This window comes from Falco peregrinus, chromosome 1, assembly GCF_023634155.1.
Source record: "Falco peregrinus isolate bFalPer1 chromosome 1, bFalPer1.pri, whole genome shotgun sequence".
Taxonomy (NCBI): Eukaryota; Metazoa; Chordata; class Aves; order Falconiformes; family Falconidae; genus Falco; species Falco peregrinus.
Window position 1 is genome coordinate 86,286,048 of NC_073721.1, and position 26,150 is coordinate 86,312,197.

At 45.6% G+C, this 26,150-nt stretch overlaps 3 protein-coding genes across 3 annotated transcripts; 1 reads left to right on the plus strand and 2 right to left on the minus strand.

Moving 5' to 3' along the window:
- Nucleotides 1–1,440: 1,440 nt before the first annotated feature.
- Nucleotides 1,441–7,608, minus strand: FAM180B (family with sequence similarity 180 member B). Its single transcript, XM_005241939.4, has 3 exons — nt 5,964–7,608; nt 3,419–3,498; nt 1,441–2,817 (listed from the first exon to the last, which is right to left on the minus strand). Exons 1-3 carry the CDS (start codon nt 6,154–6,156, stop codon nt 2,371–2,373), a joined length of 720 nt encoding a protein of 239 aa, XP_005241996.3. The 5' UTR covers nt 6,157–7,608; the 3' UTR covers nt 1,441–2,370.
- A 4,427-nt stretch (nt 7,609–12,035) lies between these two features.
- NDUFS3 (NADH:ubiquinone oxidoreductase core subunit S3) lies at nt 12,036–17,529 on the minus strand. Its single transcript, XM_055793940.1, has 7 exons — nt 17,429–17,529; nt 17,248–17,310; nt 16,254–16,351; nt 15,839–15,988; nt 13,926–14,051; nt 13,511–13,630; nt 12,036–12,283 (listed from the first exon to the last, which is right to left on the minus strand). Exons 1-7 carry the CDS (start codon nt 17,472–17,474, stop codon nt 12,116–12,118), a joined length of 771 nt encoding a protein of 256 aa, XP_055649915.1. The 5' UTR covers nt 17,475–17,529; the 3' UTR covers nt 12,036–12,115.
- Nucleotides 17,530–17,560: 31 nt separating this feature from the next.
- KBTBD4 (kelch repeat and BTB domain containing 4) lies at nt 17,561–26,077 on the plus strand. The gene is made up of 4 exons (XM_055793923.1): nt 17,561–17,689; nt 20,596–21,216; nt 23,730–23,836; nt 24,415–26,077. The coding sequence occupies exons 1-4, from the start codon at nt 17,671–17,673 to the stop codon at nt 25,273–25,275; spliced, it is 1,608 nt and encodes a 535-aa protein (XP_055649898.1). The 5' UTR covers nt 17,561–17,670; the 3' UTR covers nt 25,276–26,077.
- The last annotated feature ends 73 nt before the right edge of the window (nt 26,078–26,150 follow it).

The following is a 26,150-nucleotide window of genomic DNA, read 5'->3' on the forward strand; positions in this document are numbered from 1 at the left end:
TAGGCTTCTAGCCTTGTAGTAGAGGATGAGGGCTCAAATCTGTGAATGGACCATCCTCTGAAAGCTCAGAAGCAAGGTAAATAAGAAGAACTACAAATGTATTTTAAATCTCTTAATATTTGGGTGAGGAGCAGGCTCATAATGTATGAGTGTGGGTAGTATCGTGCCATGCAATGGCAGTGTTGACTGCAGGGCATTACATTCTCCAGGAATACTCCTTGGAGCTTGAGTACAAGGGTATGGCCAACCTGCCATACGCTGTATCAGTAACCCAGTGCAAATGGGTTCAAAGGTACCATTAAGTGATATTTTCAGCATCTGTGTTCCAGTGGTTTCTTACACGCTGTGTTCCACTGAGCTGTAGTGCTGCTGTAAAGGGACTGATGTGGCTGCAGAGGACACTGATGTGTTCCTCAGGGCAGCTGGGAGTGATGGCGGAATCCACTGAGCACATAGTAGGAAAGCAGAAAGCTGGAGGCTTCATCATGGTGCAACTGGTGCTGTTTCAGTTGAGCTGAATCCTGGTTTGTCTCTCAAAAGACAAACTGCAACAGTGCATCATCTTGAGTGTGCAAGAAATTTTGCAGCTTCACTTGAGTTTAATTTACGATCTGCTCAACAGATAGCAATGCTCTTAAACTGATCCTAACAAAATCCTGAATTCAAACCAGTGTATTTGCATCTGAGTCACCAAGCCATCCACCTCAGCCTTTATCCAGACATTCATATAGCTCAGACCATTGTATTCTCCAGGAAGACAACATTTTCATGCACTAGTGCTACCCCAGCTCAGCTTTTTGATGATATTCTCTGCCTGAACTGGGCTTGTCTGCAGCTATTCCCTGCCTCCACCACGCTGTATGTATCCTAGACATTAAAGACTGGGGGCATATTTAGGAAAAGGATGAAGGGTAAAGATTGGAGGTATGTAAAAACCATTGTAAGAATAGAAGAACATTAAGTGGGCCACTAGTTTACTAGAAGTTACAGTTCAAATGAAATACTAATCTTAATTCCTACACCTCTTGGGGAAACACACAAACAAAAAACCCAACCAACAAGGCAACAACCAACCTGCTTTATGGACTGTATAAATCTGTCTTCTCCTGTCATAGCCCTAACCTGACCTCTAAAACCATTCTCTGTGGCGTCTTGCTTCCAGGCTTCTTATTCCTGCCTCACCAGCCCTTCTCTCCATCTGTTGGGCAACAACAGCTTGGGAAAAGATTAACTAGGTCAAAAGCTAGCAGTTCCCACTTTGAATGTCACACGTGCCTCCTTTGTTGAGCATGGAAAATTAGGAGTATATTGATAGAAAGGGAATTATTGTTCCCATCATCTAGGTGCATGCAATATATGTTCAAAATGAATGTACCTATAATGGCAGCAGGAAACCTAGTAGAAATGAGGAAAAAAAAAAAATCAAAACCTTCCCAAGTAGATAATTACATTCATTTAATTCCACACTGCAATGTGTAAGGCAGAAAGGTTAATGATCTCTTTCTATAAAACAACTGCATTTTTTATTTTGAGGATAGCGATTGTGTACTTATTATGTTTGGCTTGTAAAGTGCCATAGCTGTACAAAAAAACTTCATAGAAGAGGTAAAATCTGCTGAAGAAATAACTAGGTCACAATCCTTAGGAATTTAAATGAGGTTTAAGGAAGTATATTTCAAACTGATAACTGGCACAAAGCAGCGTACATGTGTACACATGATATGCAAATACTAGAAAGCTTCATGGAATACATACATTTTCAGGTTGCTTTCTAAAGAAAAATTAATACATGACATGGGAAATTACTTACTATGGACTCAAAATGTGATGCTACATAAGCAGAAAGCTGAAATTAAATATGTGAGCTATATCATGAACCACAACCAAATCTGCTTAGCTGGTTACTGGAGAGGAGAAAAGATACTGTATTTGGCTGAAACCACAGGGGGAATATAGGAGGCTGAACTGAATCATCTGAAATTAAGTCAGCTAGGACACCAGTGTAACATCCTGAAAAAACCTGCCAGGGCATCTCCCCAGTAAGCATCAGTGATCAGGAGAGATAACACATCTAAGTAACACTGCCCCCTTCAGCACAGTCCACTTAAAAAGCAATAAAGAAACAGAAGAAAAAAGAAAGAAAAAAAAAAAAAAAAAACAGGAAAGGGTGAAATGCACTTTATAGTTTTGCCCTATTTAATTTAAAAATAAAAGCTTGTGTGTAAATCCTTAGAGGGTTGCCAGTGCAATGCAGAAAGCAGGACAAAAAAGGTGTGGTGTATTTGTACAAATTACAAATTGGTACAAAGCATTCAAAATAACCAAGGGTGCAGCTGAAGTCAGGTGTGTCCTTTCCTACAGTAGTTTCCCTTAGTAAGTGTCTCTCTTGGTCCTGGCCAGATTAGAATGATAGAAATGTTTCAGGGATGCTAAATGTGCAGGCTTCTCCTTCCAAGGCCAGGAAGCCAGGAGAAGGGTGGTATTTGCAGGGCAGAGCCCCTTGCACAGATCACGAAAGATTTCATCAACCAGCTGAGAGAAAAAACTAATCCAGAGATTTTTATCCAGACCCTGCATGGAGCGAACCTGATAGGCACAGTAAATGCTGGTGAAAAGGAGACGGTCAAACTCTGTTAGGGGCAAGGGGGTGTCAGTCAGTGAATAATATCTCAGATGCTGCTCAATCTCTGTCGGTGTTTTGGGCACTTCATCCTCTAAAATCTGCATGAATCGCCGTGTTGGGCGCAGGGAGGCCAGCTCTTCATCCTGCAGCTGGATTGTCCCGTCAGTCTGAATATCCAGCCCTCTCCAGAGCATCTGGAAGAGAAGAGGAGCATGTGCATGGGAAGCCCAGCACAAACGCTCCGCCAGTTTTAACAGAGCTGTAAGGCCATCTGCAATGCTGCCAAATCGCTGGCCGGACTGGGAGGCGGCTGCTCCCTGACTCGCTGCCCATGGCCCGCCTAGTCCCACTCCATGCCTTCTTCTGCCAGCCCCACACCCCTTCCCCTTTTGTGACCGGCCCCACATATCGGTTTCCCCGTGGGACCCATCCAGCTCTCGCCTCCCACCCTGCCTCTCCCGCCACAGTCCTGCCTGCAGCAGCTCCCCAGCATGGTGGCCTTGGGTGGGGGGCTTGGCCACTTGGTGCCGGAGTCACCTAGCCCAGCGGGGATGGTTCCTTGTCCCACCCCAGAGGCGTGAGGTGCCATGGAGGGGGTCAGAGCCCCCTTCAGCTGCACCCCACAATGGGAGGGAGCACAAATGCAGTTAGGGCATTGCCGAGGCATTCTCCAGGCACTCCCAAAATCCAGCAGGGATGAGAACTAGCAGAACATGTGAGCTTTCACGTGCAGGCAGGTGGGAGTGTGGACACTAACAGTGTCTTGGCCCATGGGCCCCCCAACACCTAGGAGACCTCTAACATGACGTCAGCATCTTCTGGGCTGTGACGGGGTGTGTTGGTGCCGGCATCATTCCTGCTGTGAGGATGTTCATCTGGAAGACATCAGGTAGAGTTTGGTAGCACAAGACCATGACACTTGCTTTGGTTGTCGTTAATGTCTTCAATATTTCTGAGCTTGCCAAACATGACAGGTGCTGACCATGGGATTTTGATGAGCAAAACAAGCTTTTTAAGAGAAGCAGAAGAGGTTTTAAGGGTGTCAAGCATAAGTTTTGGGTATGAAGGCCCTTTGTCCTGCCAACAGAGCTAAAGCCTACAGCAGCAAAGACACTGGCTTTGACAGGCAGCGAGGAAGCCCCTCACGCTGAGTATGGGTGAGTTTTGAACAGATGGGTTTTGGTTGCTTGCAGGCTTTGCTGGAGAAGGTGACACTGCCTAACGGAGGCAGCGTGCTGGGAGGCTCCTCAACCTGCTGGTGGACACATAACCTGATGCTTAGTGTGGTTTTATACTTCTTTCCTGAGCACCTGCCACTGGCAGAGAGAGAATGTGAGGGTAAAAGAAACCTGGTCGGATCTATCCTGGCTCATGTCCAGCTAACCCCTTACTGGGTCATCCAACATTATTAAAACTGGGAAAAATGGATACGAGGCCAGAGGAAGTTAATTAATGTGAGTCACATTACTACTAAGAATTCTTCATTTTTCATTCACTAATGCTTCTAGTGCTTTAACTTGCTGCGTTTATTTTGCCTTTATTATTATTTTTACTTTGTGGGAAAGGAGACACAAGTAGCCTCAGTCCAGGACTGTAAGCGGGAGGCTGCACCCCCTCCCTTCCCTGTGTTGATCAGGGCAGTCATGTAGCCAAGACCCTCTTCTACCTTTTACAGACTGATCCTTCAGTTCAAGAAACATGAAATGGAAAAAGCTCATATAAAATAGTAAGCTCCCAGACCTTCTTTTTTATTATTATTTTAAATTTTTATATGGATAAAGACTTTTTCATATAAAAAAGTGGGACAATTTATGTTGAGCACTCCAGAGCTAAGGTCAGTAGGTGCTTATAAAAAGTAGAAATATTATTTAATACTGTATGTGTGTGATGACTACTACCAAATCCAGCTTCCAGCTTTCCATTCTTGATTGAAGCTTTTCAGGGAGATGCACAAGCTGCCTGAAGAAATTCACTGCCACCCCCCAGGCTTCAGGGGTTTGTTCCTCTGCACAGCTGCAGGCTCCCTGATCCAAGCCAGCTGTGGCTTTGGAATGTGAGCAGGGATGTAGCTGCTCTTTCCTACTGCTCCATGGATGTGCCAGGAGGCTTTTAGATCATGTAAAAAATACGTGTCATTTGACAATTTGTTTGCTGGTCTTCTCTCTGTTAACTGATAGCTAGGTGCACAGGTCTCTGATGAGAGATGTCTGGTTGGTTGCAAAGTCAGTGAATTTAGTGAACAGCCACCTGTTACGGTTTAATACCAGCCAGCAACTAAGTATCACGCAGCCATTCGCTCCCTCCCTGTCCCCAGTGGGATGGGGAAGAGAATTGTAAAGAAGGCCAAACCCATGGGTTAAGGTAAGAAAAATTTAATAACTGAAATAAAATAAAGTACAATAATAATAATAATGATGATGGTGATGATGATGTAATGAAAATGGAGACAGGAAAAAGAGAGAGAGAAATAAAAACCCCTAGAAAAACAAGTGATGCACAATAGAATTGCTCACCCCACACTGACAGATGCCCAGCCAGTCCCCAAGCAGCGATCAGCCCCTCCCAGCCAGCGCCCCCCCCCCCCCCCCAGTTTATACACTGAGCATGACGTTCTATGGTATGGAACACCCTTTTGGCTAGTTCGGGTCAGCTGTCCTGGCTCTGCTCCCTCCCAGCTTCTTGTGCACCTCCTCACTGGCAGAGCATGGGAAACTGAAAAGCGCTTTACTTAGGGTGAGCACTACTTAGCAACAACTAAAACCTCAGTGTGCTATCAACATTGTTCTCATACTAAATCCAAAACACAGCAGTACCAGCTACTAGGAAGAAAATTAACTCTATCCCAGCTGAACCCAGGACAGCACCAAACTGCTGTTATTAGTAACTGTCTCATAAATATGTGCAGTATTAGATTTTTTTGAGTAAAACAAAAATTAAACAAAGTATAACAACTAATGTATTGAAATAATAATATAAATATCCTCTGGAGGTGGGAAAATGGTCCCTTACTTACTTTATCATTTAACAGAGGGTTTTTCCCCCCCAAAAAACATCTAAAAAACCCATAAACATTATTGCAGGAGCAGAACTTTTCAGCAGACACCTCAGAAAACCCTCCCCCTGCCACCAAAAACAATAGCAGGTCTTCATCATGCAAGTAGCTACGAGTACCTCCCCCAGTGAACACCCCCAGCTGGGACTCCAGCTCTCTCCGATCTCGGCACAGCCAGCTGAAGTGTTTGACCACCCTTGAAGAAGCAGGCAAAGCATCGCACCACTGGCATCACACGAAGAGTTTGCCAAGCCAAGAAGCCACCTGCCTAGCAGGTGCCCTTCCTACCTGTCAGCCTCGGGGATCCAGCAAACACGCACAGGATCAGCCAGGTGTTGAGCTGCACCTGGGCCATAGCACCCTGCCCTGCAGCGGCTGCCACCCCGCCGTGGGCAGTGCCGTCTGTGGAGCGAGAGCGGTTTGCTGTGGCGCCTTCCCTCGCTGCTTCTGGTCCCAGCAGCCTCTGTTGGAACGAATCCATCTTTCCGTGTTTATGGTTGCAGTCCTGGGAAGGGCTTGCAGTTCAGCTTGCTGACCCCAAAGGATATTTTCCATCATATTTTGGAAACTTGGAAGACTTTGTTGTGAAGTTTTTGGCAGATTTGTTTAAGCTTCTTTTCCAGAGGCTCATTTCCCATTGCAATGTATTATAGGAAGCTATTAGTTGCAAAAAAATTTTGCTACACGATTGCCTCTGAAGAAGAGAGGACCTCCTGGTCCCTCCCACCATTGCACAGTGCCTCTGTCACATCTCCGTGACACTTCTGCTCGGCTCCTTGGCTTCATTTTCAGTTTTCCTTTTTCCTGAGTTTGAAAATCTGCAAGCAATCCTGAAACATCACAGACAAGGCTGGCAGTCTGTGCAGATCCATGGAAGGGCAGCCAAAACACACAAGCAGGCAGAAGAAGTGTCACTTATTAGTTCTGTATTAAACCTCCCAAAGGGGTAACTCAGCATACTAACCTAGCAAACAGCAGTTATCAGAGTCAGCCAGACTTTAGCACTTCGTTGTCCTCTCCTGTGACAAGACTCTGGGTTATGATGAGCACGGTCTGCTTTAGATATGAATTACACAGACAAAACTTGGTCAGGTTACCTTCGCAGCAGATCTGTGTTCTCAACACATCTTTGCACTTTTGTTAGTGCCCAAACCCCAGTCAAGCTGTTCTGTATTTCCACACTGTATGGCACAAGTAGTCCTGGGTTCTGCAACACGTTCTGGGATGCCAGGGTTATATAAGTAGGTAATAATATGTATAAATAATACCCTCTCCCCCAGGTTAAAGGGGGAAAGAAGTCTGCCTAGAGAAGAGGCAGCTGAGCTGAAAAGCATACCTTTCTCAGCAACTTACAGGCTGTCTGTAGTGGCTGCTGTCATCAGATAATTTACTGAGGTTAGGGATGGTGTTCCACTTCATAAGGTGTCAGCGTGTGAAGTAGCACATCTTCTGAAACTTCCAGGACCTGTAGCTGTACCTGGCAATACATGGGCTCACAGCAGCTATGAAGAAAAGCAGCATGCAGTGGAAGAGTCCCAGATTTGACAGGGGAGGAGGGGCCCTCAATATCCAGAGCTGTTCTTACCCTCAGTCTGCATCGAAATAAGACCTGTGTTTCTGTCATAGCCTTGGCTATCTTCAAGTCACTTCTTCCAGTTCTTATTATTTTCTGCGGCTTATGCTTTAGTTGCATCCCTCTCTTCTGGGACGAGGTATCTGTTATTAAACTGTGAATCACATGCTACTTGAAGCAGATGCTGATGCCCCATCTGTGCAGGGAGATTCATGTGCCTTCTGTTTTGTGCCAGAGTTCCTTACGATCCACAGCGTATGCATGACTTTGTCTTTGTTACTATGCAAAAAAAGTCCTGCGTCTCATGCGCCATGAAACATCCTCCCTTAAGCGTGCAGCACATGACATAAGGAGTCCAGGATTTTGGCCAACACCTGTGAAGGCCATACATGATTTTATCAACAGGAAAATCTCCCAAGAACAGCTTGCAGCTGTTGGGGTAGGTCTCTTCTCCCAGATAACAAGCAACAGGACAAAAGGAACCAGCCTCAGGTTATGCCAGGGGAGATTTAGATCAAATATTAGGAAACATTTCTTCACTGAAAGGGTGGTCAAACATTGGAACAGGCTGCCCAGGGAGGTGGTGGAATCGCCATCCCTGAAAGTGTTTAAAAAATGCATAGATGTGGCATTTAGGGACAGGGTTTAGTGGTGTTAGTGGTTGGACTTAATGATCTTAAAGGTTGATTCTATGACTCTGTGAAGTGTCTAGAGGAACCTACCCATGCTGGTGGGAGGGAGAAGAGAGGAGGCTCAGGGGCTGTGCTTAGGTGACAGATAACAGTGGCAGGTGAGGGTCAAGCATCAGTAGTAGATACTGCCTTGAGCTTGGGGGTTTTTGTAGAATTGCCTTACAACCCTGCACAGAAAGGCAGCTGCAGAGTGATAAACAAATGCCTTAGTTGTTTGTAAAGCCACAGTAGTTATACAGTGCACAGAAACAAGCCTGAGTTTCAGGCAGCTGCACATAGTCCCCACGTGTACAATTGCAAAGTTGGCAGTGCACCTGTTCCTCCTGAGGGATTTTGTCCTTGCCAGGTATTCACAGCTGAGTATGCACAGCCCTGTCCCTCTGCATTCCCTCTGGTCAGGCCATCTGTTGCAGGAGTGGTTTCAAAACATCACATCAAGCCAGGTTTCTTCAGGGGCACCTTGACTGGTTTCATCCTTTCCACCATGACTGCTTGAAGAAGGAAGATGGGGAAGGGGAACAAGATACGAGCCATCAAAAGCTGCAGGACCTGGTTGGATGCTGGTTGAGGCACAAGGTGTGCTTAATAGAGCACCCAAACAATCTCCTTGGGAGGGAGGTTTCTTTGAAGTGGGACTGCAGGGAGGTAGGCAGTGTCTTCAGGAAAGGCAAATTCTATAGAAGTGGAGAAACGTCTTGCTTCAAACATCTCGCCCACAGCATGGGGAGACCACAGTCCCTAGCCTGGGTCTGTCTGGCAGGTACTCAGGGGAGCAAGATGAGGAGAAGAAGGTGGTTGAGGAAACAGGGGAAGGAAGAAGGACATACAAGGCTCCCAGGGAAGGTGAGGTTTGAGTCACTGGAGGGGAAGAAGGAAGAAAACCTTGTGCGAAGTAGGAGTGAAGCACTGACCGTAATAACCAGATGGGACCTCCACTGTTATACTGGCATTTTCCAGGTATGGTGCTGCTGGTCCTTACACAAATGCTTTCCTTGTCTTTTTTTTTTTTTTTCCCTCCAGTTTGTGAGTGGCATCCACTGCTTGAAGGAGTAATGGGTTGTGTAACAGTGACAGGGAGGGCCCCATCCCGCTGCACCTGCTTCACAAAAGGGCACACACCCCCACACTCCCCAGACCTCACACGACTTGGAGAAGATGTCACGGGATGCAGTGTGGTGGGTGATATGGGGTGTACTGTGACCCAGCCTGTCCCCCAGTAGTCCCATAAGCTCTGTTCTGCGGGAGTGCAAGACCCAGCTGAAATCCCCATCTGGATTTTAGTTGGAGATAATTATAAGGGTCTACGCAAGCTGTGCGGTCATGATGCAGGTGGGTACCCTCTCCTCTCAGGGAGAGTTGGCTTGCCTGGCTGTAGGGAGAAATGCCTGTTCTGGAAAACACCAGCAAAACCTACTCAACTGGGGAAGCTCAACATGGTGACTGTGAGTCATCACCTAAAATTCTCCTTGTCTCCACAGTACTAGAAAATCTCTCTTCTGAATAGTGTGTCTGTAAGTCAGCTACATCTGACTTGCATCTCATCCAACATCCTCCTACAGTTGGGAAATCCAACCCAGGCAAATGAGCCAGTATGGACTGGGCAGGGACAGAGGATCTGGAAGACAGCTTTGTGCTTGACCAAGCTGACTACTGCCTTGCCCAGCACGAAACAAGTGCCCAGCAGCCACAAGGATCCCAGAGCGCACAGGCTCTATAGGCAGGAACAGGCCCTGGAGCTCAGGAGCCGTGGAGGAGGCAGCGTGCCAGCATTGGCAGCGTGCCAACTTTGTGAGGCTGTGTAACCGCTTGTGCCTGGGCATAATGCATTTGGGGGAGTAAATGGCGCTCTTCGTATCCTCCCAGGCTTCTCTAATGAGAAGAGATTTAGGTCCATTAGCAACTATTCTACACAATAGAATCATAGAATTGTTTAGGTTGGAAAAGACCTTTAAGATCATCAAGTGCAATCACTAACCCAGGACTGCCAAGTCCACCACTAAACCATGTTCCAAAGCACCATAATTTCAAGGTTTTTGAACACTTCCAGGGATGGTGATTCCACCACCTCCCTGGGCAGCCTGTTCCAAGGTTTGACCACCCTTCAGTGAAAAAATGTTCCCTACTATCCAATCTTAACCTCCCGCGGCACAACTTGAGGCCATTTTTTCTTGTCCTGTATTAAAGACTTGCTGGAGCCAATGCCTGTCCCCACCAGGCTGGCTACTTTTCTAGTACACACATTCTTTAGCAAACCTTGCATGTTGTTTAACTTGACAGGCCATTGTGTCTAACATTTCTTGATGTCACGTCAATCAAATCCTCCCTCTGCACAAACATTATGTTCAAATGGCAGTTTTCCCTCTGTTCCTGCTACCATCAGTCTTCTGACTTACCATACTGGGAAATACATGTTTTTTAACGATACATAGACGATACATAGACGAGGAGACTTGGCACAATGACTCAAGCAACCTGGGGTGGGGGAGGGATAACACAGCCCGGGGGGGGGGGGGGGGGGGGGGGGGGGGGCAGCAGTAGGAAGGGGAATGTGCTTTACAAAGAATTTTCACAGTAACAGAAGTTGTGCCAGGAACTTTTCTGTCTTGTGCAATAGGCACTGGCATGCAGAAAGAGCCACTGCAACAGAAAACAGAACCAGCTGTGAAACATGTTGTAGGAAGGACCAAAGGCACATTTCCTATTGAATCAGCTCAACTGATGGCAGATCTGAAGCGCAGCTAAGCATTGTAAAAAAACACAAACTTCTGCTATTTGTGTTCCCTTCTTTTTCCTCTTTCCCATAAAAAGCTTTAACTTTTCAGATGAGTGGCAAATGCTATTAATTTTATCTAAAGAACACTGTTCTGAGTCACATCCCAGACACCAAAGGCCATAGCAGCCTGAAACAAACAAACAAAAAAATTAAGCCCATGCTTACAAGGCTGGGGTAGAAACAAACAAACATGAAACCTGATTCTTACCACACAGTTCAGCTCTTTATTTTTGAAAACAGATCACATTCTAGTCACAAGTACTTGTCCCTTTTTTTCTTGATTGAATTCAGTATTGTCCTATCCCTTCCTCCATCCCATACTCTAACCACCCCCAAACCCTTTTTCTAATTAGTGCTTTTAACATTTAAAAGCTTAAGTAGTGACTCAGGGAAACTCTACGAACACCTTGTGAATTATTTTATGAAATTCCTTATACAATAGTTTTCAGATCTTAATGAGGTCAGTCAGCTTTCTGATGCAGAACTGCGTTATGCATTTTTTGGACTACTAACAAGGGACATTATTAATTGCTGACTGCTGTAATGTAATCCCATTCACACAGGTGATGGGTGGACCAAAACTACAGTAATTTTCTAGCTTTTTTGGAGCAAGCCGAGATTTTTCCACAACAGCAAAGATAGCGGTAATGCTATTATCTCATACAGCTCAAAGTAACTGGAATACTGAGAAAAAGGCATAGACACTTGTCCATGGGACAAGGGGAGGTATTTTTGACTGCAGGAAAAAGCACAATCTGAAGACGCCCAAGAAACTAATGACTGCTTGATTGTGAAGAAAAATTCAGCATGAAGCAATGGCACGTGAGAGGTTACCTGCAACTCCTTCTGCCAAGAGAACAGGCACTGACCTAATTCCCAAGGAATCAATGCAGTGATTTCCACAATTGTTTTGGTCTGGATGCAGGTACCTCTTGTGTTGTCCTAGTAACGACTGTATTAGAACAACCTACAAAAGCCTTGCCTGTTTGCTGTATTATTACGGTCTTCCAAATGCCCATCTTGGAGCTAAGATATTGCTGTCCCACTGCTTAAGCCACACAGCTGCCTCAGTACAGTCTCCTAGTGATGATTTACATCTGCAGGACAGCCATAGGAAGCAGTGTATATAAGGCATCTCAGCCAAAGGGAATGCCTGGATTCCATTTGGTTTGCAAACCAAAACTTCAAATCCAGTGTCTTACAACTCAAAGCAGCAGAAAAACATCTACCAGTTAGATTATCAGGATTATAAATTAGTATCCCGCACTCTACGCTTTTCATCTAGTTGTAAAACAACATTACTCAAGTGATCACAGGCAAGATTTTCTTAACGATTTTTATTATTATAAATACTATGTTAGAACAGAAAGGATGGTGCAGTGCATCTCCTTTCCTTCTGCTGCTATTTTGCATCTTCTTTCTTGGTTCCTGCTTCTATTTTCAGGTGTTCTGGAGCTGCCCGATAGGCAGGAAATGCCTCCCAAGGACTATTCAGATCAAACTTGCGAAACTCCTGAGACAGCTCCACAGGCTCTGCCACTACCCGTTTCACTTCATCATCATACCGCACCTAGAACAGCACAAAGGACACAGACCAGTCATTTTCAATACAGCCCCCACAGCTTCTCTGCTATTAGCTGTACACAGTGACAACCCAGACTGCCACCTGGTACAGGCAATCCTACTTCTTATGCCACGGATAGGCCACAGCCCTCTGCCACAGCTTCAGTTCTCCTCATTATTAAACAAGAGCCTACCATGTGCCACCAAGAGCTCTAGACACCCCAGGAAAACCCTCCTCTTTGCTACCATGTACTTCAGGTGTCCTGACTAACCACCCTGAATTAGAAGTGCCAGCCTACAGTCCACGTGAAGTCCACATGGAATTACGCATTTAGTTCATCATATGACAAAGGAATTTCTCCCGAGTCACTGAAATAAGGTGTCCTGTCCACCTGGCAGAGCTGGGGCCTACTCTTATGAATTGTCTTTATATGGCAGTTTGTTTGGTTTTAGTTGTGCTTCTTAGCTTAAACACTCAAAACTCAGGACAAAAAGACAACCAGGGTGAAATGCAGGTGAGTACCAGACACTTCTGAATGGCTTGCTTTATCCTCACCATGCCAGTCCAGGTCTCCAAACCACAGCTCAGGAGATGCTGCCTGGTACTCACTTGCAGGATTTGCTGTTATTTCCATTTTTCTTAAAACACTCGGTTGTTTGCAGAACCTCACTGTTTTCTCCTGAGACTCAATTCAGTCTTAGAACTGCACCAAATATGACTGCTTCTGCAAGGTGGTCATTTGAAACTCAACAGATACCAAACACACTCATTTCACTTGTGGTTTGACATACAGAGGTAAATATTTGATAAATGGCAAAAGTCAGTTCAACTAGAATTTTATAATCTAGGCCTACAAAAACTCAACACGGTGGAGTTCCAGCTGTATTAAGGTCAGTTCAGTCCTTTATTCCTCTGGGAATCTCCACTTCTGCAGTGGAAAGTTTACACTTCCGGAAGACATGCTACAAGCACCTTCTCTGCCTGACAGGTATCTTTGGTACACAGCACGTGAAATTTGTTCAATGTCTCTGGCCTTAGGCTGCCTTGCTATGGATGGTATTTGTGATGACCTCAAATTTCTATGCAGGAGATCTATATAACTCCTCTGGAACACAGACAAGTGAAACACCCTTAGTGCCTTTCAAAGAATTGTAAAGCAGTCACATCTCTGTACCAAGACTCAGATAGGAGTACTGGAGAGATATGATAACTAAACATGAGTGTATCTCCTACCTCCACATAACCAGACAGTGGAAAGTCCTTCCGGAAAGGATGGCCCTCAAACCCATAGTCTGTGAGGATTCGTCTTAGATCAGGGTGGTTGGCAAAGAAAACACCATACATGTCCCAGACCTAAATGAAAGGGAGCCAAGAGAGTTGGATTAGAAAAAAAACAACCAACCAACCCTTCCATATTATTCCACAAATATGTCCATAAAATTTCAGTTACATGCCTGGCCTTCTGCAGTGCCAGTGAAACTGATGCAGGAACTCATTCAAAAGCAAATGAAACACCCTTTTATCTACTACTGTGAAAAAGCAGCCAAGGAAACACCTCTCCTTCTTCCTCAGGGCCCTGGGTATCAGTTTAACCAGGAAATAACAGCCCCTCCCCACAGAGACTGCTCCAAAATACACTAGCACTCACCTCTCTTTCATACCAGTTTGCTGCCTTGTGCACAGACACTGCTGAGTCAACAGGTGTCAGCTCATCAGTGTATGTCTTCACACGGATACGACTGTTGAACCGCAGAGACAGGAGATTGTATACAATCTGAAGCAGAATAAAAGGCAGCATTGGTCATGTATGGCATTTATGGATCTCTTTGCAGTACAGCACTGGCTAAGCAAAGGCACGCAAAGACTATTTCAAAGACTACTTTGAATGCTCTTTATTAGCAGAATCGCATTCAGCTCTTCAGAGCTGGGCACTAAAAGACACTATGACAACTGAGGTTCCAGTAGCTTATCACTTTGGTCCTTCAAAGCGTAACAAAAATGATGCCAGATTTAGAAAACTTGACTGATGAAGAAGAGCTGAAGTAAAGAAAGATACTGAATTTAAAAAAAGAGAATACTGAAAGGATGGAGACACTTGACAATAGTCTTTCAATAGTATGTCACAAAGAAAATGGCTATCAATTACTCTCAGCATGTGGTGGGAGAAAGCTAAGAAAAAATACACTTAATTTTCAGCAAAGAAGTTGGATACCAGGGAAAATTTCTAACTCTTCTGGTGGTGAGGTACTCATAAAAAGGCTGCTTATGAGAATTACTAGAACCTCTCGAGGCAGGAATACTTACCACAAGCAGACTGACAAAAAAAAACCCCAAACATTTGTAAGAAATTGTGTAGCCTTGTTTAATACTGCCTTTGTGAAGATGGCTGAAAAAGGTGAATTCATTAAGGTCTATATTTCCATTATCCCTATGAATCTAGTACCTTGATTTTTCACAGAAAAGTCAAAGCCATTATTAGCAAAGCAAGGAGCTATATTTGAAAACAACAGACATCCGATCAGCTAATATAGATAAGGCAAAACTGCCACCCCATGCTTTCTGGCAGGTGTTGGTAAGTGATTTAATACCAAAAGATAAACCAAAACTGAAAATAAATCAGCTATTTTTCATTATCCTTGTCACCTGCTGGGAACTAAAAATCTACCAATTCACTTCTCTTGCCCAAAAGACAGTCTGCCCAGATTGGACAAGGGAAGGGAAACGAAGACATACATCTCTTCATCCGTACGGCTCCCTAAACCATAGTCAGCCTCCAACAGCGTGCAAGCCCTAGGTATTTTCTGCCACTGTCTTTTACAGATCTTCCTAAGTCAAACTAAATAACACCTTTGCAACAATTCTGTGAACAAAGCTTTCTAATAGCAGGTGAGAAAATATGCTAAGCCTGTAGTTTCCCCAAAGACATATCTTTTCATTTTCTATTTGCAGCTGCAATTTTCCTGCAGCTATGAAAAGCTATACGGTGAGATATTTAAAAGCACCTGTGGGAATCAAATCTCCAATACTCACTGAAAGTGGAAGTTCAGCACCCAAAATCTTCTGAGAGCTTTCTGAAAATCTGCCTCATCTCCTATTTGGTCTTGACTGTCAGGGAATGTTTTTAAAACAATGAAATAGTTTTTTGTTTTATTTTTTTAGAAGAGGAAAATTGTTAAGACAACTGATGGGACTTAAAAAGAAAAACACGATCAGTTGTGTCAACAGAGGCTGACAGGGCTAAGCAGAAAAAGGAAGAGCACTGATTCACATCTGGCCAGAAAGGACTTTCTAGACACTCTGGCAAAACAAAACAAAAACAAAAAACCAAAAAAAGAAAGAGACTTTCAGCAGAGCACAAAAGGAAAGACAGGGTAAGAATCCATGCAGTATCAGTTCTGCTACTGCTTCCAAGATCAATAGTTTAAATAAAACCCAGCATTTCAGAGTGAGTTTTCTGTTCACTGTCAGAAAACAAAAAAACGTAGTCAGAGCTGCCACAGCACCTATAACCATCAGCACTTCTGAAACTCTCCAAGTCCTGCACCTATAAGCAGTTCTTACCTCAAAGCGGTATTGCCGAGATGGGACATCAACAGCAGTCAAGTCAGCCAAGGATTTGAATTGGGCATTAGTGTGATCTCGAAGGAAGGTCAGAACTGGAATGATCCCATCTGGATGGATCAAAAGTTCCAGCTCATTGAAACAGGTCACCTAATGGAAATAGCGGAAAGGGCATGAGTACAAACACCAACGGGACTGGAAGTTATGCTGAATACAGCAGAACACCCAGACAAAGATAGTATATGGTACAGAAGACACATAATGACATCAGATAAAGGGGCTTAATAATAGCAGTAATTTTCATGTAATTCTGACAATCTTTCTTCCCCAGAACTTCTGAAAACAGCTAACAAACAGTAGTATGTTCACTGGGTCCTGTCCCTCCCACAAGAACAATTTCTTGTACAGTACCTACCTGTACTTGCTGGATGTACTTGGGCAGAATCTCAGCCATGTACTCCCCAAAAGCACATAGTTGCTTCTGTTCTACCTCATTTTTTGGTCTGACAGTAGCTAAAGAGAAAAATAGAGTTTCCAAGATTATGGCAGAGAGTACAGAAAGCTACAGAAAGAATAGTAAGTCACATCCCTACCTTAAAAAATCCCTTTAACCAGTCTAGCTGTCTCTCAGTAGCTCCGGCAGAAGCCGGGCAGGTTCACGTAACCTGCAAAGTTTATTTATGGTAAATCTGAAGCTACACACAACATGTATGTACAGCGGAGTACATAGGACACTGTAATAGAGATTAGACTATATCAACAGACACGTGTTGTGGTACACAGAACGTGGAACTAGAGACTTAGATAAGGAAAGAAGTGTGCATTAGTGCTAGACAGAATTTTCTTTTGTCCAACAAAATGATGACAAGCAAGTAAGATGAAAAAGAGAGAGCCAGGGATGGCAGAATAATCTGAACCTCGGTACTGCTCATGACATTCAGCCTGGGTCTAGAAAGGATTTTTTTTCCTAGACAAAATAATCCTGGTTTTGTTTAACGTGCCAGCATCTATGCAACCCCCTCCTAATGAAAACACCCTAGGATCTCCCATTGCCTTTCTGGTTTGGGGGGGTTATTTCTGTTACGATTACAAACACCTCAAGGCTCAGGGCAGTGAGGGGCTACGAAGCTGCCGCCCAGGCACAACTTCTCGCAGCATACGCCGCCAGGCCCGCCCGAAGGACGCAGACGGGAACCCAGAGCAAGCACCGGTACCAGCAGCGCCGTTTTCTGTGCCACGCTCCGGTTCAGGCGTGACAGGCCCCAGCCGTTCCTGCGGGCGGCTGCGGCCCCCGGAACCGCCCCGGCGCAGCCCGCTGCCCTGAGGACCGGTGCTGACAGGGCCGCCCGCTCGGCCCCCGCCGCCCGCGAACCCCCCGCCCCGCTCCCCCGCCGGCCCCGCTCACTTACGGCGAGTCTCCGCGGCGGAGCTCCCCGTCAGCCGGGCCTGCGCCGTCGCCGGGCCCACGCCAGCTGCGGGAGAAACGGACACGTCTCACCGGCCGCCCCCGCCAACTGCCCGGCCCGGCCCGCCCGCGGCCACGAGCCGGCCGAGCCCCGCAGCCCCCGCGGGACGGGCGGCGGCCCTCACCTCGCAGCGCCGCCCGCGCCAGCCGCCGCGCCGCCGCCGCCAGCATCCCCGCCCTGACACCGGGCAAGGGCACGCACCGGAACCGGAAAACGCCGCCGCCGCCGCGCTTCCCCCGGGGGGCGGAAGCGCGCGAGGAGCTGCCCGGGGCCGCTTCCGGGACGGTGGCTGGAAGCGGCGGTGCCTGGCGGCGCGGGGCGGGGGGCGCGGAGCGGCCGCTGGCTGGGGCAGCCCGGGGCGACGGCATGAAGGGAGGCGCCGCAGGTGGGTGCCGCGGGGCCGTGCCGGGCGCCCGGCGGGAGGGCAGCGGCTCTGGGGGTGCCGGCGTGGAGGGGGGGCCCTGGCGGAGCCCCGGGCTGGAGCAGCGCCGTGGGGAGGGGGCAGCTCCCCGGCCGTTTTCCCCGGCGTTAGCGTGGCCCAGACGGGGTCTCCCCCGAGAACGGGCTTTCCGTCCGGCCCGGCCCGCAGCGGGGGGCTGCCGTCCCTTGTTTCTGCGGGTTCCCTGCTGCCGGGCGCTGGCACGGCGCCCGCGACCCTGCCAGGGGCAAGGAAGGCAGCGGGTGTGCCGGGGTGGGTACGCTGTCACCTACAGCATGGCATGCGGCAGGGCATTGCTTTCGTAACGCCAAATGCGCGTTAAGTGCAAGATTCTGCTTTACTGTTCCTGCACCTCTTTTTCTTGATGGTGGAGATGCCACAGATGCAAAGGGCAATTCTGTGTTTACGAAGAAGGATATGAGATTTACGGTAGTCTTTAGCTGCTCTTTCGTGATGCGGCACTGCTCCTCTGGAAATTGTGCAAGGTGGTGGGGGCAGCTGGTTCTGCCGGACCAAGAGGGTGGAGTAGTTCATACATCCATGTCCTGGTGCTTTGGCATTTTGGGCTGCAGCTTCCGAGCACCATGACTGTAAGAATCAACAGGATCAAGACTGTAAGGATTCATGACACCACGTTGGTAGGGAGTGTTGATCTGCTGGAGGGCAGGAAGGCTCTGCAGAGGGATCTGGACAGGCTGGACAGACGGGCCAAGGCCAGTTGTATGAGGTTCCACAAGGCTCAGTGCCGGGTCCTGCACGTGGGTCACACCAGCCCCACACAGCGCTACGGGCTGGGGGCAGAGCGGCTGAAAAGATGTCTGGTGGAAAAGGACCTGGGGGTGCTGGTTGATGGCTGGCTGAACGTGAGCCAGCAGTGTGCCCAGGTGGCCAGGAAGGCCAACAGCATCCTGGCTTGTATCTGAAACAGTGTGGCCAGCAGGACTAGGGCAGTGATTGTCCCCCTGTACATGGCACTGGTGGGGTTGCACCTTGAATACTGTGTTCAGTTTTGGGTCCCTCACTTCAAGAGGGACGTAGAGGTGCTGGAGCGTGTCCAGAGAAGGGCAATGAGGCTGGTGAAGGGTCTGGAGAACAAGTCTTATGAGGAGCAGCTGAGGGAGCTGGGGCTGTTTAATCCGGAGGAGACTCGGGGCGGAGGGGAGGGGGGGGATGACACGACACACCTTATTGCTCTCTACAGCTCCCTGAAAGGAGGCTGTAGGCAGGTGGGGGTAGGTCTCATCTCCCAGGTAACAAGTGACAGGACAAAAGGAAAGGCCTCAGGTTTCATTAGGGGAGGTTTACATTGGATATTAGGAAAGATTTCTTCACAGAAAGGATGGTGAAGCATTGGAACAGGCTGCCCAGGGAGGTGGTGGAATTGCCATCCCTGGAGGTGTTGAAAAAGCAAGTAGATGCAGTGCTTAGGGACAGGTTTTAGTGATGGACTTGACAGTCCTGGGTTAATGGTTGGACTTGATGATCTCAAAGGTCTTTTCCAACCTAAATAGTTCTATGATTGTAGGAGCTTTAACTGAAGTGGGAGCCAGTTTGCAGGATAGGCTTGTACTTGGTAGAGCTGGAAAAATAGTACTGATGTGTTCTATGCTGATTGCAGTTCCTCAGTCTGTTACAGACTAATGTGTAGGTAATTTTCAGACAGACCAGAACCATTTTAAAATCACAGTAAGGGTATAATTAAGGCAGGCCATCATCAGGGATGGGATGGACTTGTCCAGATGACTAGGGATGTAGATGCTACTTCCCATGAACAGAACTTGAGCAAAGAACTCAGGAGGCCTCCTGTATCAATCACAGCTATTGTAAGCAAATGCACGTTTAACAAAATAAAGCATGGAAGAATAACTGTGAGTCTCCTGGATTAAAATCCCGTATTTGGAAACGCTGTGCTGGAAATCATGTTCAGTATTAACTGAAGAAATCTGTGATACCAGTTACCATGGTTGATAGTTGATGTGTAAAAATAAGTTTAAAGTGAATGCAAGCAGACATCAGGTGCTCCTAATGCTGTCAAGAGCCATGAGAAAAAGAGCTCTTTTCTACAGCAGTCTTGTTCTGGTTCAGAAGGGGTTTTAACCCACAAATTGCTTGGAGCTCTGCAAATAGTCTCTGGTTCCTCCTGAAGAGGTGTTATCTTTTAAATTGAATTCTCCTTGACACTTGGGAGACAGTGCTTAACAACACCTAACAGGTTATTTTGCTTGCTGAAGGTGTTTGGTGCATTAACAAGCTGAGTATAACCATCAGTTATCTCATTTGGTTATCTTGAAGGACTGGTGCTTATATCTGGCAGACATCTTACACAATTGTTCGGTAAAAACAAGTTCACCTCACTTGATACCACTGCACAGATTCACCATGTTGGGTTTTGGATGGTAATTAACTCCTCCTGATGATATGAACTGCTTTCTGTGCTCTTTGTTAGTATGATACTCTAGTCTTTTTTCCACTTAGCCCAGCTATGGTGCTGCCACATTTTTTTGGCTTCGCAAGTTTACTAGGGCAATTGCTAGACTTTCCACTTGAATAACTTGCTGCTTTTCTTTGTGTCAGTGAAATGAGTGGTGAAAAGACGCACATATCTCCCAGTTCTGCGATGTGATGCTCACTGTACTGGAAGTTTGGTATACATTATAATTTTAATTATGCCAGCTTCTCATTTGTTGTTTGAAATTCTGAAGCTCAAGCATAAGTTTCTGGCTGTGCTATTTATATTTGGTCTAAAATAGGCTGACCTCTTACCAATATGTTTGATTCTTCTCTGTACACTGAAGTACTGCATAATCTTGTTGGTGGAGAGAGAAAGTCATATAATTATTGTGATTTTACAGATTGCTGGAGATCTGATCTGTGCAGCACCATGGACTCATCAGAAGAGACTGGAGGCTCCTCTGCAGAAGAAAACTACTTTGTGAATTACACCTTTACTGACCGCTCCCACTCAGGCCGTGTGGCCCAGGGTATTATGAAATTATGCTTGGAGGATGAGCTCTTTGCTGATGTTACAATATCAGTGGAAGGCAAAGAATTCCAGCTGCACCGTTTGGTCCTCTCAGCTCAGAGTTGCTTTTTTCGTTCTATGTTTACTTCCAACCTAAAAGAGGCCCACAACCGGGTGATTGAGCTGCAGGATGTTAGTGAGAGTGTCTTTCAACTTCTTGTGGACTATATTTACCACGGGACTGTAAAGCTGAGGGCAGAGGAGTTGCAGGAAACCTATGAAGTGGCAGACATGTACCAGCTGACTGCTCTTTTTGAAGAGTGCTCCCGTTTTCTGGCCCGTACGGTGCAGGTTAGGAACTGTCTGCAGGTCATGTGGTTGGCAGATCAACACAGTGACATGGAGCTCTACACAGCTGCCAAACACTGTGCAAAGTCACATTTGTCTCAACTGCAAGACACAGAGGAGTTCCTACACCTGCCTCTCCGCCTACTGACAGACATCCTTACAGGTAAGGAGTTCTTGAGACTAGCCAGGATGTGGATATAGAAAGAGACTTTCAGAGAGCCTATCAGGGATTGAACAAAACATATGGAAAGATCCAAGCTTTCATAATCACTGTCTATTCAGAGGCTTAGCTAACCTAAGTGAAGAAAAACATCCTGGATAACTTAATCGGAAAAACCCCTATTGTTACTGAATGTGTAAAGCATCTAAGCTATACAAAAGAGACATAGAGGATGCTGGTAATTCCCAGCAGTTCCTAAGTCAACAGGTCAGAAGTATTACAGGTTTTCTAAACATAACTTACTAACTTTCAAGGATTTGTTGTATTTTTGTTTGCGTTAAAAGTAAAAGGAGCCTTTACCAGAAATGAAGATCTTGTGAAAGTCTTTTTTTTTTTTTTTCTTTAGTTCATAATCATTTAACATAGTAATGCAAGAACTCAACATTTTTAAGAAGGCTTGAGCATAAGACATATTTTCAGACTGTTAGTGTTATTAACAGTTGTATATAATTGTTAGGATTATTTAGGCTAGGCACTCAGCTGACTGAAATAGAAGTATTACATCTTCGGTAATACAGTAACTACCCTTCTTGTAAAGGTAATGGCCTTCCACAGTAATGGATGCAATGACTCAGTGTTGTGAAGGATGTGTCAACACATCAACAACTTACTCCAACTGCTACCTATCCTTAAAGAGTCTCTGCTGCCCTAATAAGTACAGCCAATACTTTAAAAGTTCTCCATGATGCTGCAGTCACAACTCCATTTTTGTGTGTTTATGTATCATTGCTAGAGGAAGCAAGAACATAGAAGAAGCTCATACACTCAAATGTTCTGGACTTCAGACCAGAGATCGCCCCTTTCTTGCTTTAATTAAATAATCTTGTAAATGTGTAAATAACTACATCTTGCGTGTCACATGTTTTATGTGCTGTTACAATAAACCTACCATGACAGGTTTATTTGGAATACTGGCAAATCTGTCCGTAAGACTTAAATAGCCTTTAAAGTTGATGCTATGCATATGAGAGTCTTTACAGACATTACATTGTATTATGTCTGTTGCATCTAAAGCAATTCAGTCACAAACGTGTTGGGAATATGTACTGATAGCAAAATAAAACCATGATAATTACCTAGCTAAAGTTTTTAAACTAAGTTGTGAGTTCATTTAAAAAAAATAATCCTAAAATCATGAAATATGGAGGTTAATTGCCCTTAACTTCCTAGGGGTTCCATGCACTGACCATATGGCCTTTAGTGTTTGTGGTCTTAAATTAAAATAATTGCTCAGTAAAATTCTTTTTCCATGCATCATCTATTTCCACATATAGAATCACACTACTCAATATTTATGCCAAAACTTAGCTCATAAAATGGGTTAAAATCTGAAATGTGCTCCTACTTCTGGTAGGGAGAATATTTTTCTTTTACAATTCCTGCATCCTTGTTTAGTTAATGCAGAATTAAATAGAGGAATCTATTAGTGGCAAGGATTAAAATTAATTTCATATAAATATTATTTTATTAAGCTTATCTTTTGTTGCACTCTAGGATCCATTTCAGAATCAAAGTTTTTTCATTTGACCACTACATGTGATGGACAGCTGTGGAAATCCCTTTTACTAATAAACATAATTGAAATACCTGCTTTTGTTCCACACTTTTTCTCCTCCCTTCCAGCATAGAGAAAAAGTGTTAGAATTTGTCTGATGCCTTCAGCATCATTGAATTCAGGGTCTGTCAAGAAAGCAGATTACAAAATGGGACAATCTTCATAGGGAAGCCTCTCAATGAACACAGGCATAATTGCTAGCTTTCAAACTGGAATTAAATACTTAAAATCTTCTAGGTAATGTACTGATGACAATGCTGGAATAGTTTGTGTCATAAGCAAAACTTCCAGTTGTGTCTGGAAACAAACTGAAATCTGATCCAGCCTGTTGAGTGATTCCTACTGTCACACTGCTAAGGAAAGCTATAGTAGCTTGTTGGGGATTTCCAAACGTTAAGAGGATAGCAACAACACCAGATGCTCAGTCTTGAGGGTCAGCTGTCTGACAGCACTCGGAGAAGGAAAATTTCTGCAGACAGCTTTTGCTATATAGGTTTCTAGGACCAGAGAGAGAAAGGCAGTTGCTGAGATTGTCAAATAAGATAATATTTTTGTGTAAATGCTTAAATATTGTCATTGTCACTATGAATATAAGTTCTCTTTCCTGCCCTCTTCCTCTCAGACACTGGTTCCTTTGTTGAAGCTCATCTAAAGTGCTTAAGACCTAGTAGCTCTGCCTTCTGATTTTTATCCAAACTAATTTCATGTAGATGTCTGGCTGGCAGTGCTGTTCAGGTCTGCCAAAATCTATAAAACCCTGTGTCTTCCCCCCCCCGCCCTGCACCTCTAGAAAGTATGGTTTGTGGTGGGAGTGGGGGTGGGAGTCACAGGAAAAGAATGTTCCTGAGTACACGCACGTTTGTCTAGAAATCATAAATGCCTTTCTGTCCCCACACCGCAGATGGCGTTCCATGTTCTCAGAATCCAACAGTTGCTATAGAAACCTGGATCAACTTCAACAAGGAGGAGCGAGCAGGCTTTTCAGAGACGCTGCGATCAAGTCTGAAGGTATAAAAAGACCTGTTCTGGGGTTGGTGTAGCGCTTGCTGGTTTTGCATTTCCCAAGGTAGGGTGTTCTGTTCACAGGTGTGACTTGAAAGTTGCAAAACACAAATGCCATTGAAATTCCTGGTGCTTGCATGAGGAATACTTTCATTGTCATAAATAGCAACCCCACTGACAGCTTTTTTAGTTTAATCGGAGGCTGCTTTTCAGTAATGATTGGAACAATGCCACAAAGTAACTTATCTCACTAGATGCTCAGTTACCAAAGAGACCATTCAGAAATCTGAGTTTGGCATTTCCCTTATAATAACTCTACACTATCAATGATGTAACCAGCCCTTACCTAAACCGCAGACACTTGGGTTCCAGTGTTTTTGTTGCTGTTTTGCCATGTCAGATATGACTGGTATCTTGAAAAGACTTTGAGGCTCTGAATCCTCAACACTGTAGGGTGGCAGGACTTGGGAAGCAGATCACACACCTGCCCACAGGTGGGTCCTAAGACAAAAAATTCGGTCTTAGGCATCACTGATGTTTGTGTAAACAGATCCAGTTCTGCTGACACGCTTCTCCTTTCTCAGGTGATTGGAGAAAATGTTCACATCTACCTGATTGGAAAGGAATCATCACGTACACATTCACTTGCTGTCTCTCTGCATTGTGCCGATGATGACTCTATAAGCGTGAGTGGCCAGAACAGCCTGTGTCACCAGATCACTGCAGCCTGCAAGCACGGTAGTGACCTATACGTCGTTGGTGGCTCCATTCCACGACGCATGTGGAAATGCAACAATGCGACTATAGACTGGGAATGGTGTGCCCCTCTGCCCCGTGACCGGCTCCAACACACCCTTGTCTCTGTGCCAAGCAAGGATGCAATATATTCACTGGGGGGTAAAACTCTGCAGGACACTCTCTCTAATGCAGTCATATATTACAGAGTACGAGACAATGTCTGGACAGAGACTAGCCAGTTGGAAGTGGCAGTCTCTGGAGCTGCAGGTGTAAACCTTAATGGTGTCATTTATCTGCTGGGTGGGGAGGAAAATGACTTGGACTTCTTCACCAAGCCCTCTCGGCTCATTCAGTGCTATGATACCAACACAGAGAAATGCCACGTGAAGCCATACGTATTGCCCTTTGCAGGGCGCATGCATGCTGCTGTACACAAGGATGTGGTGTTCATTGTAGCCGAGGGGGATTCGCTGCTGTGCTATAACCCCCTCCTGGATAGCTTCACTCGGCTATGCCTGCCAGATGCCTGGAGCTCAGTACCATCCCTCTGGAAAATTGCCAGCTGCAATGGCAGCATCTACGTCTTCCGTGACCGCTATAAAAAGGGTGATGCAAATACTTTTAAACTTAACCCAGCCACCTCCGTTGTAACGGTCACAAGTGGCATCAAAGTGCTGCTCACTAACCTGCAGTTTGTCCTAGCCTAAGCAGGAAGAACAGGCCCAAATGATAGAAAGGGCAGCGATGATGTTCTGCTGTGCAGCTCGGAGGCACCTACCACCCTCAGCACCAGTCCCAATTACTATGAGCTCACAACATCCAGTAAGGACTCCACCCTCTATACCTGTGCAGAAGAAGTACAGGCATTCTGGCTGTGGGCCTATTCTTTTACATAGCACTATTAAAAGTTGAACTGCTGCATCTTAGATTTCAGATTGACTAAATGCTATATTACTTTGATCCCTTGATAAGCTGCTTGTGTTCAAGGCCCAAAGAGCAGCATATGGCTTTTTTAGCCTGGAACCAACCCACCAGTAACAAATCACATGGCATATAGACAATATCCTCCTTGGCCCAGACTACTAGTTTTAACTGCCTGGGAGACTGTGTGTTGCTGCCATGTCAGTCACAGAGTTAGATGTGCACTGTGTCCTCCAGGGATGTCCGTATTTAAACATTCCCGTGCCCCCGTTTCAGGAGGGACTGGCAGAAATATTTACAGCAGAAAGATTCCACAGCTGAGCCCAAGACCTTTAGTAGGTTGTATTATTCAGCACTTCTAGAGGAGTGGTAACAAACAGGGAGCTTGCTTAGCGCTGTCATCACCTAGCATAAAGAAGGAGATAGTTTGTAAGAACATTGCCTTCCTTTACTGTACAGGGAATCCTCACCTGTAATCATAACATAGTGTTGGTGAAAGACGGAATCAAGACTACTTCCTCCTACCCCTCTCTGTTGGCACTGTAACCCTTTGGGTAAGAACCTGAATAAAGTCTCTGCTGAGACAAAGTTTTCTTTTCTTTTGCCTCAAATATTATAGAGCTTCCTGTGGACTGCAGTTCAGCTCAGCACTGATACTGCG

What these genes read in the sequence shown, in the direction of transcription:
- FAM180B (XM_005241939.4), bottom strand. Translation starts at nt 6,156, where the DNA reads ATGGATTCGTTCCAACAGAGGCTGCTGGGACCAGAAGCAGCGAGGGAA. An exon ending in TGGATCCCCGAGGCTGACAG is followed by an intron (nt 3,499 to 5,963) that starts GTAGGAAGGGCA and finishes GATGTCTTCCAG; the next exon opens with ATGAACATCCTCACAGCAGG. An exon ending in ATGCTGACGTCATGTTAGAG is followed by an intron (nt 2,818 to 3,418) that starts GTCTCCTAGGTG and finishes CTTCTCTTCCAG; the next exon opens with ATGCTCTGGAGAGGGCTGGA.
- KBTBD4 (XM_055793923.1), top strand. An exon ending in ACTGACAGACATCCTTACAG is followed by an intron (nt 21,217 to 23,729) that starts GTAAGGAGTTCT and finishes CCCACACCGCAG; the next exon opens with ATGGCGTTCCATGTTCTCAG. An exon ending in CGCTGCGATCAAGTCTGAAG is followed by an intron (nt 23,837 to 24,414) that starts GTATAAAAAGAC and finishes CTCCTTTCTCAG; the next exon opens with GTGATTGGAGAAAATGTTCA.
- NDUFS3 (XM_055793940.1), bottom strand. Translation starts at nt 17,474, where the DNA reads ATGCTGGCGGCGGCGGCGCGGCGGCTGGCGCGGGCGGCGCTGCGAG. An exon ending in GGCGCGGGCGGCGCTGCGAG is followed by an intron (nt 17,311 to 17,428) that starts GTGAGGGCCGCC and finishes TTTCTCCCGCAG; the next exon opens with CTGGCGTGGGCCCGGCGACG. An exon ending in CAAACTGGTATGAAAGAGAG is followed by an intron (nt 13,631 to 13,925) that starts GTGAGTGCTAGT and finishes CCTTTCATTTAG; the next exon opens with GTCTGGGACATGTATGGTGT.